The sequence below is a fragment of the Ischnura elegans genome, chromosome 1 (genome assembly GCF_921293095.1).
Source record: "Ischnura elegans chromosome 1, ioIscEleg1.1, whole genome shotgun sequence".
Classification (NCBI taxonomy): domain Eukaryota; kingdom Metazoa; phylum Arthropoda; class Insecta; order Odonata; family Coenagrionidae; genus Ischnura; species Ischnura elegans.
In genome coordinates this window covers 39923851-39942633 of record NC_060246.1, presented here as the reverse complement: position 1 = coordinate 39942633, position 18783 = coordinate 39923851, and the positions used below count along the sequence as shown (strand labels likewise).

General features: G+C 35.8%; 1 protein-coding gene and 1 non-coding gene across 2 annotated transcripts; both read right to left on the bottom strand.

Annotated features, from left to right (window-relative positions):
- Positions 1-358: 358 nt before the first annotated feature.
- On the bottom strand, positions 359-18721 carry LOC124159269 (ADP-ribosylation factor-related protein 1). Its single transcript, XM_046534971.1, has 5 exons — positions 18541-18721; positions 17997-18167; positions 10662-10743; positions 7650-7821; positions 359-848 (listed from the first exon to the last, which is right to left on the bottom strand). Exons 1-5 carry the CDS (start codon positions 18631-18633, stop codon positions 758-760), a joined length of 609 nt encoding a protein of 202 aa, XP_046390927.1. The 5' UTR covers positions 18634-18721; the 3' UTR covers positions 359-757.
- Positions 3890-3962, bottom strand: Trnaa-agc. The gene has a single exon. It is a non-coding gene; the product is annotated as a tRNA-Ala (tRNA).
- Positions 18722-18783: the final 62 nt, after the last annotated feature.

Below are 18783 nucleotides of genomic sequence, written 5' to 3'. Positions count from 1 at the left end.
AGACTCCGCTCTGGAACACCAGAACAGAGAAACAATGCTCCGCTCTGGCTGGAGAGGAGTAGAGCACCCCAGAGCAACAATGAAAATTCGCTCTGCTCCACTGCTGCTCCTGGTCCCCTGTCCAAATATCAGCTTCGACCAGAAAAAATAACTTTTTGCGAATCCAACATCACTTTTTGGTAGAGTTAAAGTATTTAAGATCATTGAATGATATTGATCTTCTCCTTGAGAAATGTAATGCCACCAACAGCTATGTACATATGATCCAGATTCAAAGATAACTTTGTATTCCAGGGGTGCACCTACCATATATTGAGTGAACATTAACAACCTAGCCTAACAATCACAGTTCAATAAATAATAGCATTGTTGTTTAATACACATACTTTACCATGTCTCACTTAAATTCATGTTATTGTTACAATTTCATTCAAAAAAATACAAAATCGAAAAACATTTCCAGCCCATACTAGCTGTCAAGACTTTAAATTTCTCACCATAATTTTAACTGCCTCATGAAACAGACAATAAAATACCTGCATTAATATTTGTCAATGAACAAACAACAGGCAACCCACAAATTACCTATGTATTTTTTCTTTAGCAAGTTTGTAAAAATATTTATTCCACTTCCCAGCAATTGATAAATAGTTCACAGGATGCAATCACTTTAGACAGCACATCATGAGTAGAGCACTTGGAAGTCCTTAACATATTGACACTGAAAGCACAATCACATTCACAATGAGGCCAAGATTCATTCATCGAGTTGATTTCTAGGTGGGCGATTGACACTATTCCTCTTGATGCAGTCGACCAGCCATCGGATGCCTTCATCAATGCCGTCACTAAATAAATAAATAAAAATGTACTCATTAAATATAAATATCCATTGCAACAGGGATGGCCTCTGAAGAGGCTGTGAAATGTCCTACTATATCTATTAATGTTTCTTAAGCGCTAGATAGACTCAGGTGGCTTTTTCCAGCATTGAGGCAATAATTTAACTCCATAAATTACTATTTTAATGGCTCCATCTCCATGTCATGTTATGATAGATATAACAAATAAATTAAACTAACAATAAAATATGCTACAATGTATCTCCATACTCTCAATTTTCATTTTATTGTACTTTCCATTTTGATTATCACATTTGGTAGCATCAATCAATTATTAGTGAATTTTAATACTTCATCGACCATAAAAAAAGGGGTGGTCATGTGAAATTTCATGCCACAAAAAATGCGGAAAATATTTCATTTATACATATGTACTGGAAATACCTTAGGCGAGTCATTTCAGATGATTTATGAATAAAAAACATCCAAGAGGACATAAGTCTTTAGAAGTGGAGGTAAAATGTGTGGCTCATATTTGGTGGCGCTGGGTTGTATCCAGAGGGGTTTTTGTGATTATGATGATTGTATCGTCTGAATCTAGAAAATCCATGGGTTTTCTCATGGTCAATCATAGGTGTCATATTCATGTGTAGGTAAACTATCCACTTTATTTGTTATTGTGCCTGATAACAAAATAAGAACCATTGAATGTTGATATCAGAATAAAATAATAAATACTTAAGAATGTTGTATATCAGGATAAGAATTTGAGAGAATAAACCTGAATGTGCAGAGTTGACTGTGGCATAATTATGCAGGGCACTTTTTCTGTACCGAGTCGTAACTGGCATGCCACCTGTCATAGCATGTTAAAGCTAATATTTTTACAACATTTTGAGCGTCAGTCAAGCATCAATAAGGGAAAGTTTACGCAACAGACTTGGACCTAAACACATTTTTTCACGATTAAAAACACAAATAGGCCAACAACTGAATGCATAAAATTTTGACTATTACCTGCTTTATAAAACCACAAACTCTAAAATTTCCTTAGTTAAAACATAAAAATGAGAAAATTCAATTTTTTTTAATCTACATACAAGTACTCCAGTCTACCCTACGTAGATTAAATAAAGAAAATGTCTTTCCGTCAAGCCATTGTACAAATTATGTACTTATTTTTGTAGTTTTATTGAACGTAAACTTGACCCCTTCTTTAGGCAACGCCAGAAAAATGCTTAACTGATGCTCAAAATCTCTTAAGAATAGCCCCTAGGGAGCAGCATTAATACGTCATGACTTGTGGGGCACTAGATAGCAATAACTAGGTTTGGAAAAATGCACAGTGTAAACATGCCCCAGTCTACCCAACACATGCGGCTTTATTCTCTTCAGTCAAGTACCTTCTGATATGCAGCAGTTTTTTTTGTTATCAGACACAGAATAAATAATGTGGATCATTCACCAAGCCGTGAATCTGTCATATCCGTGAACGCAAAACGAATTGGAATTCTTTTAAACTCAAAGGGCATATTAACAGGAATCAAGGGAATCCTCATTACAAGAACTTCCTCATCTTTGAATTTTCCTTTGAGTACAGTCCCATGAATCAGATTGACCATCAGTTTTTTTTTATCATCACCAAACGCATTCAATTGTAAGGTTTTGTTGTTTTAGGTTTTGAAGCATCATGACCACCGAGCTAACCTTCAGCTGTGATTTGCGCTGTGGTAAGCCAAGCACATCCAAGGAGTTAAAAAATTCAGATGGATAGTTGGTGACTTCCTCTTTGTTTGTTACACAATCAATAGATTTGAGTGACTGCAGTGTGCCAACGATTTGATTCTGAATAACAAAGTTTAAGTCATCCACATATTTGTTATTAGCAGCCAAAATTGCTTACACACTCAACCATTTGTGATTTTTGTGGTTATCAATCATATTAATTATTTCGTGAACATTTACTATTTTCTAATGTTTATGCTGTTGTCTGGGGCAGAGAGGAATCCAAAAAGCCAAATATCATTAAAATTGGCATGGCTGTTTTTGAGTTATAAATGGTGTAACTAACATCATTTAAAAGAGTAAAGAAAAATTACGAGATTTTAGCAAAAAACCTAGCAACACTAGTAAAACATTGATGGTATCGGTAACTGGAATCAAGAATTTATCATATAGATATCAGAATTGGTATCGAGAATTACATATCAAAATAACCCTAATTACAACCATAGTATTTTGAAGTAAACTATTCTGCAGGCCAAGCAGATTTTGCAGCAGCTTTGAGAGTCTTAGAAGTGTGTCGCACAAATCTCCTTCCTAATTGTTTTTCTAGAGCCAGGTTTTCTGCTGATAATGAAACTTACATCCAGGCAACAAATTATGACAGTGGAATTAGTGAATTCTGGTAGTATGCCACAGTTGAAATGAATATGAAAATTGATGTGTCTTTTTATGAATTTGCTGTAGTGGACTATAAATTAATAACTTGCAATGACAAAGTTGATGGTGAGCCTGAGGTGTAAGTGGTGCCAACAGAGGGCAATGGTGAACCAGAAATGGAGTGTCAAAACTCAGTGCTCTTCAGAACAGCATTGAACAATCTAGAAAAATTTATTTCAAGCACAGGAATGTTATGAGCACCTTCATATATGTTAATGATAGGATGATGAAGGAAATGGGGGTAAAACACCATAAATCATCACTGCTCTCTCAACCTAAAGTAAGCCAATCAAAATAAAAACATTATTTTCTTAAGTATCAAAGCTTTCCCCCTGATTCATGCATACAATTATTTTTTGGCGATTGAAGGCACTCCATATCACAGAGGTAAGTACATATTATTCTTGACAGTACTTATCAAAGATTTATATATAGGTACATATATTTATATACTACTTCATTCATTCACACGGCGCCTTAAGCGCAAACATGCATATAAATTCAGAGGTAAGGAAAGAAAGGGATAGGAACATGTAATGGAAAAAGGATGAGGACAATGATGCTGTGGTAGATGGAAAAAAGCCAGAAATCAGAGGGTAAAAATGCGGCCTGACTGGGACTCGAACCCAGAACCTCCTGGTTGCTGGCCAGGTGCTCTACCAGTTGAGCTACCGGGACGATTAGATTTACCATGATTTAGGCGGGGGTTTATACACAGAAAACTCCCTTTGCTTTGGCCCAAAAGAGTAAACAATAGATGGCACTGGGGCAGCTCACCACTCACCAACAGAAGGAATGGACGAGGACACAAGGATGAAAGGAAAGATACACACTCACACGATAGCAGGAAAGAGACAGGAACATGCGTTTCGGGGCACGCTGAGCCCAAGTGAAATAAGCCAATATGGCCGATACACTACTTAATTCATTCACACGGCGCCTTAAGCGCAAACATACATATAAATTCAGAGGTAAGGAAAGAAAGGGATAGGAACATACAATGGAAAAAGGATGAGGACAATGGTGCTGTGGTACATGGAAAAAAGCCAGAAATATAGATACATATATTTAAATAGATTTTTGGACTAGGGAGTGTTTTGCAAATTGAATGTTTCCGTTGGCTCATTGACATAGACTATCTAGCGATATCAATGGGTGAAATGTTGTCACACAAAAGCTGCATGGCATGCTATCAAGCAACAAACAAATAATGACATGAACAAAGGTATTCCTTCACCAATCAATTTCAATAATATCCCAGTTTCTGAGCCTTTGGAAATTGCCAATCGCTTCAATGAACAGTTCTGCCAATCTGCAAATCTCAATACTAACCCAATTCTCACTTCGATAAACTGTTCCAACTCTATATTTCTTGCTCCCTCTGATCCCATTGAAGTCGAAAATGTGATTCGAACATTTGACAATAAATGGTCTGCTGGCTTGGATGGAATACCTATGCCAATTGTTAAACAGGCTTCAAAATTTATATCCCAGTCTCTCTGTCATATATTCAATCTCTCTCTCTTGAATGGACATTTTCCTACAGCTCTCAAAACATCTTTAATCCTGCCAATCCATAAAAAAGGGTCGCATAGTGATTCAGAAAATTATAGACCCATTGCTATTCTCCCTGTTTTTTCCAAGGTCTTTGAAAAGCTATTTTACAACCGTATTTTTAGCTACCTAAACAGTTATAACCTTCTACACCCTTCCCAGCATGGCTTCATAAAAGGAAAGTCAACCACAACCGCTGCCTTTCACCTCATTAATAAGATAATCTGGGGACTATCCAATAAGAAAGAGACCATTGGAATCTTTTTTGACCTGTCAAAAGCTTTCGACTCTATTGACCACACCATACTTTACTCCAAACTCAGGAAAATTGGGATCAATGGCAATGCCTTATCTTGGTTAAAGTCTTATCTCTCAGACCGTAAACAATTTGTGCAGGTAAACCTCAACCTCAATTCAAATGCTCGTTCTTTCAGATCTGATGTGGCCTCAACCAATTGTGGTGTACCACAAGGCTCTATATTAGGACCTCTTTTATTCATCATTTTCATTAATGATCTACATAATAACTTTCCAAACAATGAAGTTATATTATATGCTGATGATACATCCACACTGAACATAAGTGACAATTTCCTAGATGCTAGCAGTGCTGCCCGTCAAACCTTAACAACTATGTCCAAATGGTGCCGGTCAAACAACCTACTTCTTAATGAAAACAAAACATGCTTCGTTCATTTTCATAATAAAACAAACCCACCAATTCAAAGCCCTCTTCTCAGAACAGACTCAAATATCACTATACTTCACTGTGACACCACTAAATTTCTCGGTTTATATCTCAATATGAACCTTGACTGGCAGCCTCACATAACCAAATTAATCAATAAAATGAATACTGGGATCTATATGATCAGGAAACTTGCCCAAACCACCTCAACTCAGATTCTAAGTCTCATCTACTTCGCCAAAATCCATTCTTTTTTAGTTTATGGAATTGTATTCTGGGGTAATAGTAGTGCTGCAATAAAGGCATTTTCAATACAAAAGAGGGCTATTAAGAGTATGCTAAGGGTCTCAATTAGGACCCCAGGAAGACCCCTATTCAAAGAACTTAAAATACTTACTCTCCCCTGTATTTATATCTTGAATTGCTGTACTTTTGTGAGAAACAATAGGCACCTGTTTATGCCCAACTCGTCAATCCATAACCACGGGACACGTAGTAAAGACAATGTCCATCTGAACAATCAGCCTTATAATGTAAGCAGAAAAGGTCCTCACCACTCAGCCTCTATGGTTTACAATAAAGTTCCAAATGCAATAAAATGTGCAGTGAGTAATAATACTTTTAAAAATAAGCTAAAAGAACTGCTACTTAAGAAATGCTATTATAGCATTGATGAGTATCTAAATGACAAATTAATATAATTATGTATGTATTTAACTGCTTATCATTTATTGTAATTTCTATGTAACTTTTGTATAAACTTTTCTTCTTTTTTGACTAAATCCTATGTTATACTTGTATAGCCAACAGGAAATTAAATATTATTATTATTTATTATTATTATTATTAATCTGCACTCCCTATGATTTTCAAGGCACATATAATATTTGATTTTTCGAACTGGGTTTAACTGCTAATTTCCTGTTCTACACATTAATTTCCATTGGATAATGGATGATGCTGTCAGTACACACACAGTATACAGGAGAAAAGATATCAGACAAATCAATTTTTGAAAAGCTAAAGGAATTGATGCAAACACAAGCACAAGGCTCCACACAGAAATGCTTAACACATGATTTTTTTTAATTTTTCAAATAACCCTATGCTTCGAGGAAAACAGGGAATTACTGGTCAATACCTTGATTTTAAAATCATAAATTATTTTGCTCCAAGATATTTTGATTGAGGCCCATCTGGTTACTTCCACATCAACTGTAATCTATCCAATGAGATAGAACTGCTGCCACTTCAATGTATTTTTTTTTTTAACCAGCAACTATATTTGCAGTGGAAGGAATCAGTATTGTTCCACATTCTTTATGGAAATTGAGGTACAAGGAAAATAACCATGCTTGCATGAGTTTTCATGCCTGTGAGATAAAGCTATGTGCCAATCACCTCTGAGGAACAACTCTCAATCAACAGAGTGGCAAAATTTTGGTCCCATGAATTTTATTTTTGAGAGGTCTTAGATTTTAGTGTGTAATTAGACTTAAATTTATAAGCCCTATCAAGAAAGTTATTTTCCTCAATGATTAAATGGGTGTTCAGTATGCAGTGCAAATATAAATTATTATGAACACTAGAAAATGTGGTAAAAAGAGGGTTGCACACAAAAAAAACCTGTTGCCCATTATGTGAGGGTTCTTAAGAGGCCACACTTTTTGTAGTAAAAATAAGCCTCCCTACTTTTCGTGTGGTTGGTTATTTTGTAAATTGAGGTTATTTTTCAATACTTAGAGAATTAAAGAAAAATTCTCCAACATTGGGTGACATTTTAGAGAGGTATTTTGCCACATTGAATGTGTAACAGATGTTTTGGTTTATTGCCTTAAACCTTGGGTGACCCAAAATAAAAATTATATTACACTAAATTAAAATTAGCTTAAAAATGGAATGTGAGGCAGTCAATGAGTTCAAATATTTTAATATTACATATAAGTAAATTGCCTTCAATTTTTCAAATTTGCTTGGAAGTTAGTTAATAAGCCTATGCATAATAATTATCATGAAAGCTTTCTTCTTGAATAATTGAAACTACATACAGAAAGCAAAAGTGAGAGATAAATATGGTTACAAAATGGACTAGGTATTCAAATCCATAGTAATGAAAATCTCACCCATTGAGAGCTGATACTGGAAGCACCATGCAGTCTCTTCTTCCGATCAAGTGGGCAGAGCGATTGAAAATCGGCTTCACTTCACGGACTCCCATACACTCAGACAAGTCCTGCTTATTTGCCACCACAAGTAGAGGTACACCAGTCAACAGGTTGCTCCCAATCGTTCGGTCTTAAGAAAGGGAAATCAAAGAAGTTATTCAAATATATGCATGAATAAGGAAACATGTAATTCTCAGCCAGCCTCAGCAAGGAAGTTTGGTCAATGATAAAAAACACAAACGTTAATTTCCACACTTCAATTCAAAACTCAACTACTGACCATGATTTCAACATATTATGTCATTTTCAATGTGATACAACCAGCACTCTCTTCGTATTTATACCTACAGCCAAGGTAAGAGGTGTGGATATATGGAATTGGCGTGAGTGAAGTGGGAAGGGAAACAGTTTGAAACCATGTTCAGTAGCTGAGTTTTGAATTAACGTGTGGAAATTACCATTTGTGTTTTTATCATGGATATATCACACTTCCACCAAATCAAGCCCAAAACGATTTTATACATTATGAAGTTTGGTTAAAGAAATAAAATTTTATGGAATGTATGACACTGTAAGCTAAATCTATCAATCTGAGGTTAACATTTAATTTCCCACTTTAAGTGGTTATCCAAAAAAATAAATTAATACAACAGAAGTTTAAAAAAAAGTACTGGGGGAAAACTAAACAAAAATTAGCCTTTAACATTGACAGTTATAGCATAAAGCATGCATTATAACCCAACATTTGACTGAGAAAATAGGCCTGAAAAACTGCAATCTAATAAGTGAAATCTGCTGAAATCAGAAAGTGCGTTCAACAGTAATCTGCCAGAAACAGGAAAATAAATTGGCTGCATGAGATGGACTGTGATTTTATGGGTGTCCATACCAAGTGAATGTCAGGAACTACCAGTTTAAGCAATGGAATAGATTTCCTTATACTTTTCTTAACTTCAGTAACATACATAACGACTCCTTCATGCTATCATTCAAGCCATTTGGGATTGTGAAATGAATGCATCCATAATTTCGTTATTCTCAATTAAATGTAAGTAGAATGTCAATCGATGCAGAATTTTGATTTAAAAATATTCATTTGCAGGAAAACTATTTGAATCATAAGTCTGAAATCGAATTCATTACAGATAGCATAAAGATTTGACCTATTGTCTCCATGTGCACTCAAGAAACTGCGGAATGTATTGTTAAACATCTTGCTCAACATGAAAAGAGATACAGCTGATTATAAGTACCTATTAGGTATAGAGGACATTAGAGAGTTGAATGTTTTTATCTGCAGTAAATACATTAACTAGCAAATCCTTGCAATAGATGAAATGCTTACTGTATGTATGGATGAAACTGTGTGTACAATATCTGGCATGTTTTCAGACAACTCAAATGATTTTTTTCCAGAATTAAGAATATTGTAAAGCTCTGTGACCTCCAATTTTCAGTGAGATGTTTGAGTCGCAGAGATTAAATATGACTTTTATTAAATACTAAAGAGAAAAGTGGCTACATACAAAATTTTACAAGCATTTGGGGTTAGTGGTAGTTTTGTTCGGGCACGTGATTACAACCCAGATGAAGAGTGAATGTCTAAGGAAGTTGCAAACTTACACCAAAGTCAGATTAGAACCCTTGCCTAGCTATCAGTTATAGTAAAACTTATAATTTAGTAACTTGTGCGAGTAGCAATAAATAAAGGTACTTGTTATACCTCAAATAGTTACACTTCAAAACATATCTTTTGATCTAGGTTTTATGGTGAAAGATAAGAGGTTTAACAAAAATATTTAAATTTTATCTGGTAGTTTGCAATAAAGTGGTGTATTGAAGCTTTTGTGTTGACTTTTTACTGATGAATTCATGATTGAAATGTCTGTTATAATATATATTAATGATTATATCTGTTCTTACAGCCACAAGTGCATCCACTACGTTCAACTGTTTTGAACAATACTGAACCCTGTGAACATGCCATGGTAGAGTGTAGTGAGGCTGTCAGCAATTATGCCTGTTATCACCTAGAGGAGAGGGTGGTGGGTGGCAGCTTTTATTCAAATGAGAGGAGATCAAAGATTGTACAACAACAATTATTTTCATGCAGACATGGCAACATTTAATTCAACAGCTGTATAGGTACTGCGATGTGGAAGGCAAGGAGAAACCATTACATAACTCTCCTGTGAAATAGCAGCCATTTCGGTATCATATTTTCCCTTAAGGCATGATGAAATCCTATCAAGTAAAATATTTCAGAAGTAAAACAGTCCTACATTAAAATCTCTGGGTTAAGACTATCCAAGAGAATAAGTAATTCATGCTATAAAAAAATTTTAGGGTACGAACGTGGAATGAGAGATAGATTAGGAAGATAGATTAAGGAGAACTGAAAACCTTAAGGTTGGAAGTAGAGAAAACTTGACATGCAAGAAGGAGACTGTTTGGGTAAATGCTCCAGGATCTGTAAATGATGCTGGAGTATGGTTAATATGTGCTATGAAAGATCACAGGAATCCATATGAAATGCACTCAGCAAGATAATGAGTGGATAATAATTGAGAAGATCAAGATAAAACCAGTGCATACTGTAGTGGTGCAGGTATCCATGCCTCAGCAGTTCATGACAGTGACGAGGTGGATGACGTCTACAGAGATATGGAAGTAGTAAAAAAAAGGCAAGAGGACTAAAAAAACTTAATTATTTTAGGAGACTGGAGTGCTTTTGTTGAATAGGGTAAAGGATGATTATTTTTGCATTTATTTAGCATGGATAAGCTATGAAATTAATCAATTTTTGGAAAAGGAGGACATTAGGAATGTTTTAGAAATTCCTCTCCGATACTCGACAAAAGTGTTACTTTAAGGATATGCATGGGGTTTTCTGAATGTATATAAACACAGCTCATAACACATGTATTTTTATTTTGAAAAAAAAAAGAAGACAAGACTCTAAATGCTTACCAAATGCTTCCTTGGAATCTGGAATTCTGTCTCTGTCTGATGAGTCCACCACATAAATAACTGCATGCGACTCTGCATAATACTGAAAGACATTAACATCTAAGCATAAGTATTTTACAGTGTAAATCATTATACTAAATTCATGCAGACCAATTGCAAATCAGGATGGATACAAAGAAAGAATGAACTGAACTAATTTTTATATGCATAGCCATATTTTCTTCTAAAGTCATATCACTAATGCCCTCAATATAATCATCATTACTCTCAACAAGATAATTTATTATATACATATACTACCCAATTCCTTTCACAATGCTTTTATCGTATATTGGTTATTAAAATAAAAAAGAAGAACTTTGTGCTTTCACATGAGTATTTATTCACACATTTACACGACCATGGTTTAAATGTTAGACGTCATCATCAGGTAAATTCGTCATTAATATTAATAATGAATCACTTTCACAAAGTTACGCCTCAAACAATCAATTTAATTAAGTCTATTGGTTAATTCATGTGTGAACCATGTCTTTTGGAACACAGCATCTGACACAGGTTCCCAATTTTTATACCGTGGCAACATGTTTTGTGTGATATTTTTCACCATGTATGCAAATGCCACAATTTAAAATTTTTTCCACAAATTGGTTGGGACTATTATAATCATTTGATCTCCACTAAACCTTTTCACTAAGTTGATAAGCTTAAGGACGTCCAAAAGGAGTCAAAATTTTGCCCAAAAATCAAGGGTAATACTTACATGAATTTGGAAGACAGAGGGGAGTGAAAAATAGGATTGGATGCGACTGAGAAATAAGTGTAGAGTGTAGGAGGAAAATCATTCAAAGTGGACAACTGGAGGCTTGAAGAGAAGTTCCAGGGAGAATAAAAAAGTATTAAAAAAAGCCATGGATCACTCATCAAGTCCTCAGCCTCACTGAAGAAAGGAGAAAGTACAATAATACAAAAACTGAAGGAGGACAGGCTAGTTACAGGAGAATAAGGAACAACATTTGTTGCAAAGTGAGGAGAGCTGAAGAAGTATGGATGATGAACCTTTGTGAAGATGCGCAAAATAACCTTGAATTCAGGGGAAAACAGGAGCTGCTTAAAGAATAGCCAGGAACCATTTCAAGCTATGGAGTAAGACATAATGCCCTAAAACACAATAGCAGTGGCGGCGTGTGCATATATGCATGTTAGCAAGTGTACGCCTTAAGATGAATGAATTATAAAATATAACTACTCCTCTACAACGAGAAGGATAAAAATCCTGTCTACTTATGGATGTGATATGAAGCTCCGAACGCTGGAGCTATCTCCTTGGCAAATTCATCCATCTACAAGTGTGTGATCCCGTGGCATTGCACTGGCCACAAATTCGGTCCATGCGATCACTTGAGGGTGCTCGGGCGGACGAGGTAAGTGGAGGGCATGTACTACTCAAATGGGTGTTGGTAGCAGACTCAAAACCATGTGAGTGCGCGCGTGCATATTTGGTGAGTAACTAGCAGGTAGTGTAGTTGCTACCTACACTACCTGTGCCCAGGATCCTAGTCCATCAATGCATCCAGTGCCATTTAGCGGCATGCATTTGAACTTCATGCTAAAAACGCTTTCCTTCGAGTGCTTCTAGATGCAATTAGCTGGGGTGCCTTCTATACTACATTTTGAATAGTATCAACATTTCTAAATTTCAACTGGAATATGTGAAAGTCTTAGTGAAGCGGTTGGAAAGCAAATTCCTGGCGTGTCAAATGTGAGGTGGAATTTTAAGTCGAGGTTAATTGATACCGTTTTTGCACACAAAGATTCATAGTTGGAATGTTTGGAGAAGACTGAAAATAGCAGTAGACAAAGTTGTGCTACTACTCAAGCAAGAGCATTACACCTTAAGATGGAACAGCCAGTTTTTATGTTTTGGATAAAAGTCTTCCATATATGTAGTAATGCCACACGTGACTTCACTCTACGATCAGCTACAGAGAAATCTGATAGACTCAGAGTCAGCAACTGCAGAAATTAAGGATTTCAAATCCGTAGTAATGAATGTCAGGGAGAGCATTGACACTATTTGCGATAACTCGAGATTTTGCAAGATGCGGGTTTTTTGCAATAACTCGAGAATTTGCGAGACAAGATATAAGAAGAGAAGACGTAAGGTCAATTTCATCTCAAGAAACATGGCGGCAAAAGAGGTGTGTAATGTAATAATCAGTCAGGTTAAGGAGCGATTTTATTTTACGAGCCATCTTATGTCCTCTTCTCTTCCGAAATTTTTCCAAAATTCAACCAGGCATTCCCGGGAAAGTATTTGCTTAGTTTGCACGATTCATACCCATTCATAGAACAAGTTCGTCTGAGCACTGAGCTTGAAATAATTTACATGCGCAAGCAGTGGCGTAATCAGGGATACGCTTTGGGGGGGAATGAAGGGGCCAGGGGTGGGGACCCCCTCCCACCACAGGCAATTCTGGAAAAATTGTTGAAAAATGACATGCCTGGAAATACATGTTACATCATTTTGGCTCTTAAAATTTAACTTTAAGCAGATGCAGTAAGATGTAGTAAGATGCAGATTTAAGCAGATTATGTAGTAGTAGCAGTAGTGTTTGGATTTAGGGTGCGTCGACGGCTAGGTCATTTTGCACCACTACTGTGTGATTTGATTACAAAAGTTATGTATAAAGTAATCCACTGCATCTGATGTCTTCGTTCAAAGAGTGTGCATAATTAGAATTTATTAAAAATGTTTATTTCTCTGAGAAACCGAAATGTACAGATTAAGTTGGTAGGGTGATCTCCTAAAAGGGTTTTTAGGTCTCCCCCTAGATTATTTCGTCTTCGCGCTTCACAGTACTTAACACAATCTACCATGATGTGTCTAATACTTAATGGGCACTTACAACCATCGCATTGGGGAGGTTCCTTCTTTTCAGTAAAGAGATACGCATGGGTCAGGGGGCTGTGCCCTATCCTCAATCGTGTTAGTACTACTTCCTCTCTCCGATTACAACGAGCTGAGGAGGGCCAAGCTGCTACTATGTCCTTGATGCCACGGAGCTTGTTATTAATAAGAATCCTCCACGATTCCCTCCATTTTTCCAATACCGCATTTCTTAGAGATGTTCTTAAATCCTCGTAGGGAACAAGCGTTGAGGCAAGTTATTATGTATACGTCAAATCTAGATGATAGTTTTAAATAATTCTTTTATTTCTGTGAGGCTTTGGGGGAGGGGGATCTATACCCTCATCCACCCCATAGTAATGCCACTGTGCACCAAGACTTCCGGAAAGTCTCCAGTGACGCTGCCCTACTAGGATTCATTGTTCACAATAACATTCAAAACACATTCCGTGAAACAACTAAACTACTGAAAATTCTTGTGATAATTCCGATGACAACTAGTGAAGTAGATAGGAGTTTTTCAACCCTTAAACGTGTTCAAACATTCCTATGTAGCCAGATGGACAATGACAGGCTCACTGCTCAGGCAATTTTGTCAATTGAAAAAAAAGTTCCACGATGGTATCGAAGGTTTCACTGACAAGGTGATAGACAAGTTCCCTCAGAAGAAGGAAGGAAGAATTAAATTCACATACCATCACTCGTAAAGATGTCGTTATAATAATTGTTTTCATTAGCATGCTTATATTATTTCTGTTCATGCAGTTTTAAGTGTAGAATGTACCAGTGATACGTCTTGAATGCTATTACGACGAAACATGATGCTCATAGATTAGAATTAACATAACATAAGTAAATCATCCTGTATCTGCTCTAATGCTCACCCTGAATAAATTACCACCAGCCACCACTGGACAATAGTGGAAATAAAGAAGAAAACTCAGCACAAAAATTATTGACAAGGAAATTTAAGTAGAAAAGGATGATATGGGAACCACAATGTTGAGATTGAAATTCAATGCAGCAATTGCAGACCAGCAAAGTAATAAGGCACCGGAAACACATGATATTCTCGCAGAGCTAATTAAAAATGCAAGAGAAAGGACTTCAAACCAGCTCTACATAACTTTTTGCTAAATGTACTTCACAGGAGAAGTACCAAGTCACTTCAAGAAGAGTAACTATGCTATTTGCCCACTAACTTATGCACAGACAAAAGTTATTACATTGTGATTGTTGATTGACAAGTTGTGCAACATTAATGAAGTAAAGCACATTCATGAAAATTTTGTCAACACAAAATGGAGAAAGTGAACTTGTATTGACATGCATCCAGTATTTTGATGTGTTCTATAAAGCAACAATTAAGTTTTTCCCAGCAATGATGGGTAAGTGCTATGAATTCCTTAAAATATTCTATTTCAAAAATATATTTTTCTTATCGGGAGAAAAACAACCTGCACATAAAAATGTTTTTATTTTTGAACTTATTATGCACTAGATTCATGTCATAAACATTTTGTTCGATATATTAAACAGTTAACACAAGCATTTCATCACACTTGAAGGCAGACCCAACACTGACTACCAGAGTCGTGAAAAGGGTTTTTTTTACATATTTTTTTAGCAACAAAGCCAGCAAAAAGCCATGAATTTTATTTTTACAGGTGGTGGGTCATACCTTAAGGAATATTAGAAAAAATAGTTTAGCTTTATTCACACACTGCCTCAGGTCAAAATATGATGTTTTATAGAATCATGTTTTTGATGCAAAATTTTCTAAAATCTTACAAAACATATGAGTTTAGAGAACTGCCAATATGCCATAGGATATTTTTCAACTAGTTTTTGGGATCCTCATGACTTCTATAGTAAACGTGCAAATTTTCATAAGAATCGGATGTAAATTATGGCTGAAAATGAGACAAATTAATTCCCTCTGGAGGTACAAATGCCTTTGGAGACCGCATTCATTGAAAAACTGCAGTTTCACCCAAAATTCAAATGCTCCCGAAAAAAATAACTATTAGAGATAGCCAAGAAATATTTTACACTGTTTCATTCCTTCATGAAAAGATGAAAATTGCCAAGTTTCATCAAAATCTGAGACGGTGAGTGTCATGACTGGATGAACTGACATGGTATGACCCTACAGTCATTCCTATTCCCAAAAATAATAAAGCAGGGAGGTGTGAAAGTTTTAGGATCATAAGCCTGATGACACATGTGTTAAAGATACTGACAAGAATTATCAACAGAAGAATAGTAAAAAGAGAAAAATTCTGGATGAGGACAATTTAGTATCAGGAAAAGCAATCGCACAAGAGAAGCAATTTTGGCCTTTAGGCAGCTTATAGAGAAGAGAATAGAGAGAGGAAAAAAACCAACATTCATAGCAATTGTTGGCTTGAAGAAGGCATTTGACAACATGGGATGGAATTCAATGCTTAGAATTCTGAATGAAATAATAGTGCTCAACAATCATCGAAGGATGCACAAAGGGTTTAAAGAAAAAAAGACTTTGCTGTTCCACAAAATAAAATATATATTTTCGACCGGTTTCGATATGGCTGATGATACGCCATATCGAAACCAGTTGCAAATATATATTTTATTTTTTCCTTACCCTTTGTGCATCATGAAGGAGTTCCACCATGTTACGCCACCCACCATCGCATTAATCATCAAAGGGTTGTACATATATAATTACATAACAACCAAGTAGCTATGATACAATCTGGACTCAAATTCAAAGAAGCAGGAATAGGGAAAGGAGTAAGAGAAGGGTGTGCACTGTCCCCATTAATTTTAACGTTTACTTCAAGGAAACCATTTATTAAATCAAAGAGAAAGCTTCCAATGTCAACATCCAAGGAGAAAGAATTAGGGCTGCCATTTATGGACAGCAAGAGTGACTGCATAGCTTAGACAATGATATCTGACGGACTAAGCAAGAAAAATAAAAAACTCTAGAACAGCACAGGTTAAGAGGGCATTCTCCAAAAAGAAAATTTTACTACAAGCATAAAAGTAAGGAAATAATTCATTAGATGCTATCTATGTATGGAGTATGACTTGAGTCATACTCCAGACATAGCATCTGATGAATTGCAGCCTTATTTCTATGCTTGTATTTTCAGCTATCAGTCAGGGTACAGATCTGTACATGGGAGCAAGGCTTAGAAGCCTATGTTAACGGCAGCAGAAAAGTATAGAGTGGAAGCGTTAGAAATGTGATGCTACTGAAGAATGATGAAGGTAAAATGGATTGAATGAGAAAGTGCTAAGGAGAGTGGGAGACACAATTTGCCATTTCACGAGGAATGATATCCTGATGTCAGTGTGCACTGAATTGTTGAGGCCTTTACTTTGTAGAATTCCATATTTAATGTTTGGAAGGAAATTTCTTAGCTTTTCTACAAAAACACACACTTTATTGCCAACTAGTTTCGGTTACACTGTACCATTTTCGTTATTGAACGAGGTAAAAGGGCAAGGGACTGCCCCAAATCATTTACATTAGGCAGGTTATAGAGAAAGTAATAAAGAATAAATAAGTCACCATGTAAAGGTCATCAGATAGGAGGGCTGCATCAAATGGATCTTAGGTTTTTATGAATTATTGTGATGACTTTTCATGCTTTTGAAATAAGTTTAGCCTAAAAAAATAATGATTTCAGGACAGTATGCAACAATAAAGTCAGTGATCAGATATGGATCAAATAAGCTTCCCTATTAGCAACAAGTGAATCCTTGATATCCTCTACTGCTAAATGGAATTCCTTGGCAGCAACATGAAGATCACAATTCAAATATCATGAAAAAATTTCAACCTCACAATCAGTAATCAATGATCAGAGGGAAAAGTAAACAAATGCAACTGTTATGTACTATACTGCCCTGCAGCATAAACAAATTTCACAAAAACCCATTGCGTAAATATCGTAAGTGAGCTAAAGAGAGTATATTGGTGACAAACATCTTTTATGAGTTCAGCAAGTCAATAAACTAGATTACATAAGTCTAGCATGTATATTTATGCATGTAACTGTTAAAATTCTATGGCTATGACAATACCAAGGAAGATAATACCATAATAATTGAAGCTGAATTTTAAACGACAGTGATTGCAGGCCCACTGCCTCTGTCGGGAGACTTCCTTGCGGAATGAATAAAAAGGATTTTTGAAATTAAATGGGTGATAATTTACTTTTGGACATGCCAGTAGGTTGCACTGAAGATTGTGATGGTATAGTAAGTGAAATTGGAGGTGAAACCTAGGAAATATGGTCAAAACAAACTTCCGGCTAATAGTTCACATAGATAGTGATAATGCCATTTATAGTGAAGAGTACATGGACAGCAGTCCATGACCTATGAATCAATACAATAATTAAAGAACACTTAGCGGGTTTAATGAATACCTTATCCCATAAAGACTGAAGCTCTTCCTGGCCTCCAAGATCAAAAAAATGAAGCCTTATACCAGCAACGTCAATCTGTCCTATATTGAGGCCGACGGTAGCTGTGATTTTGCTGAGGTTCATTCCCCGGTATCCTTTAGTGAATTTAGTTTTGGCAGATTCCAAGTATGTCTGTGAAGGAAACATAAAATCATAATTTGCAACGAAAACAAAAAATGAAAAAGAGGAGAATCGGGTACATGCGAGATCAATCATTGACAAAGATTAAATTGTTGTCAGAGGAAATGAAATAAATGCACACTTCATATATTACTACATCGAATGCTATAGTTAATTAGAGGTGAATTTCATTTCTCAATTCGATTCGTAAGTCGTCAACTTAGGAAAGCAGACATATAAAAATAAAGAAACGAATACTTAAATATCATTTTAAAGAATGAGGTAAAACAGAAAATTATTCAAAATACGCTCATTCTAATTAATAACGAGGAACCGCTTAGCTTTCTCCGATTATTAAGCGAATTATAAACTTCAATAAACTTACAGTTTTTCCAGCATTATCGAGGCCTAGGATCAAGACACAGTATTCATCCTTCTGAACAAGATATTTGTAGAACCCACTAAGCAAAGTATACATGATTATTAATCAATAAAGAAATAATAACATTCACATCTTTGACAACTCTACAAATCCAACACATCCATATTCTGTTTTAAGAATAATACGTTTGTCAACTCATAGCAGACGACGCACGCTCGCCGCCATGTTTGCCGCTCTTTCAAAAAT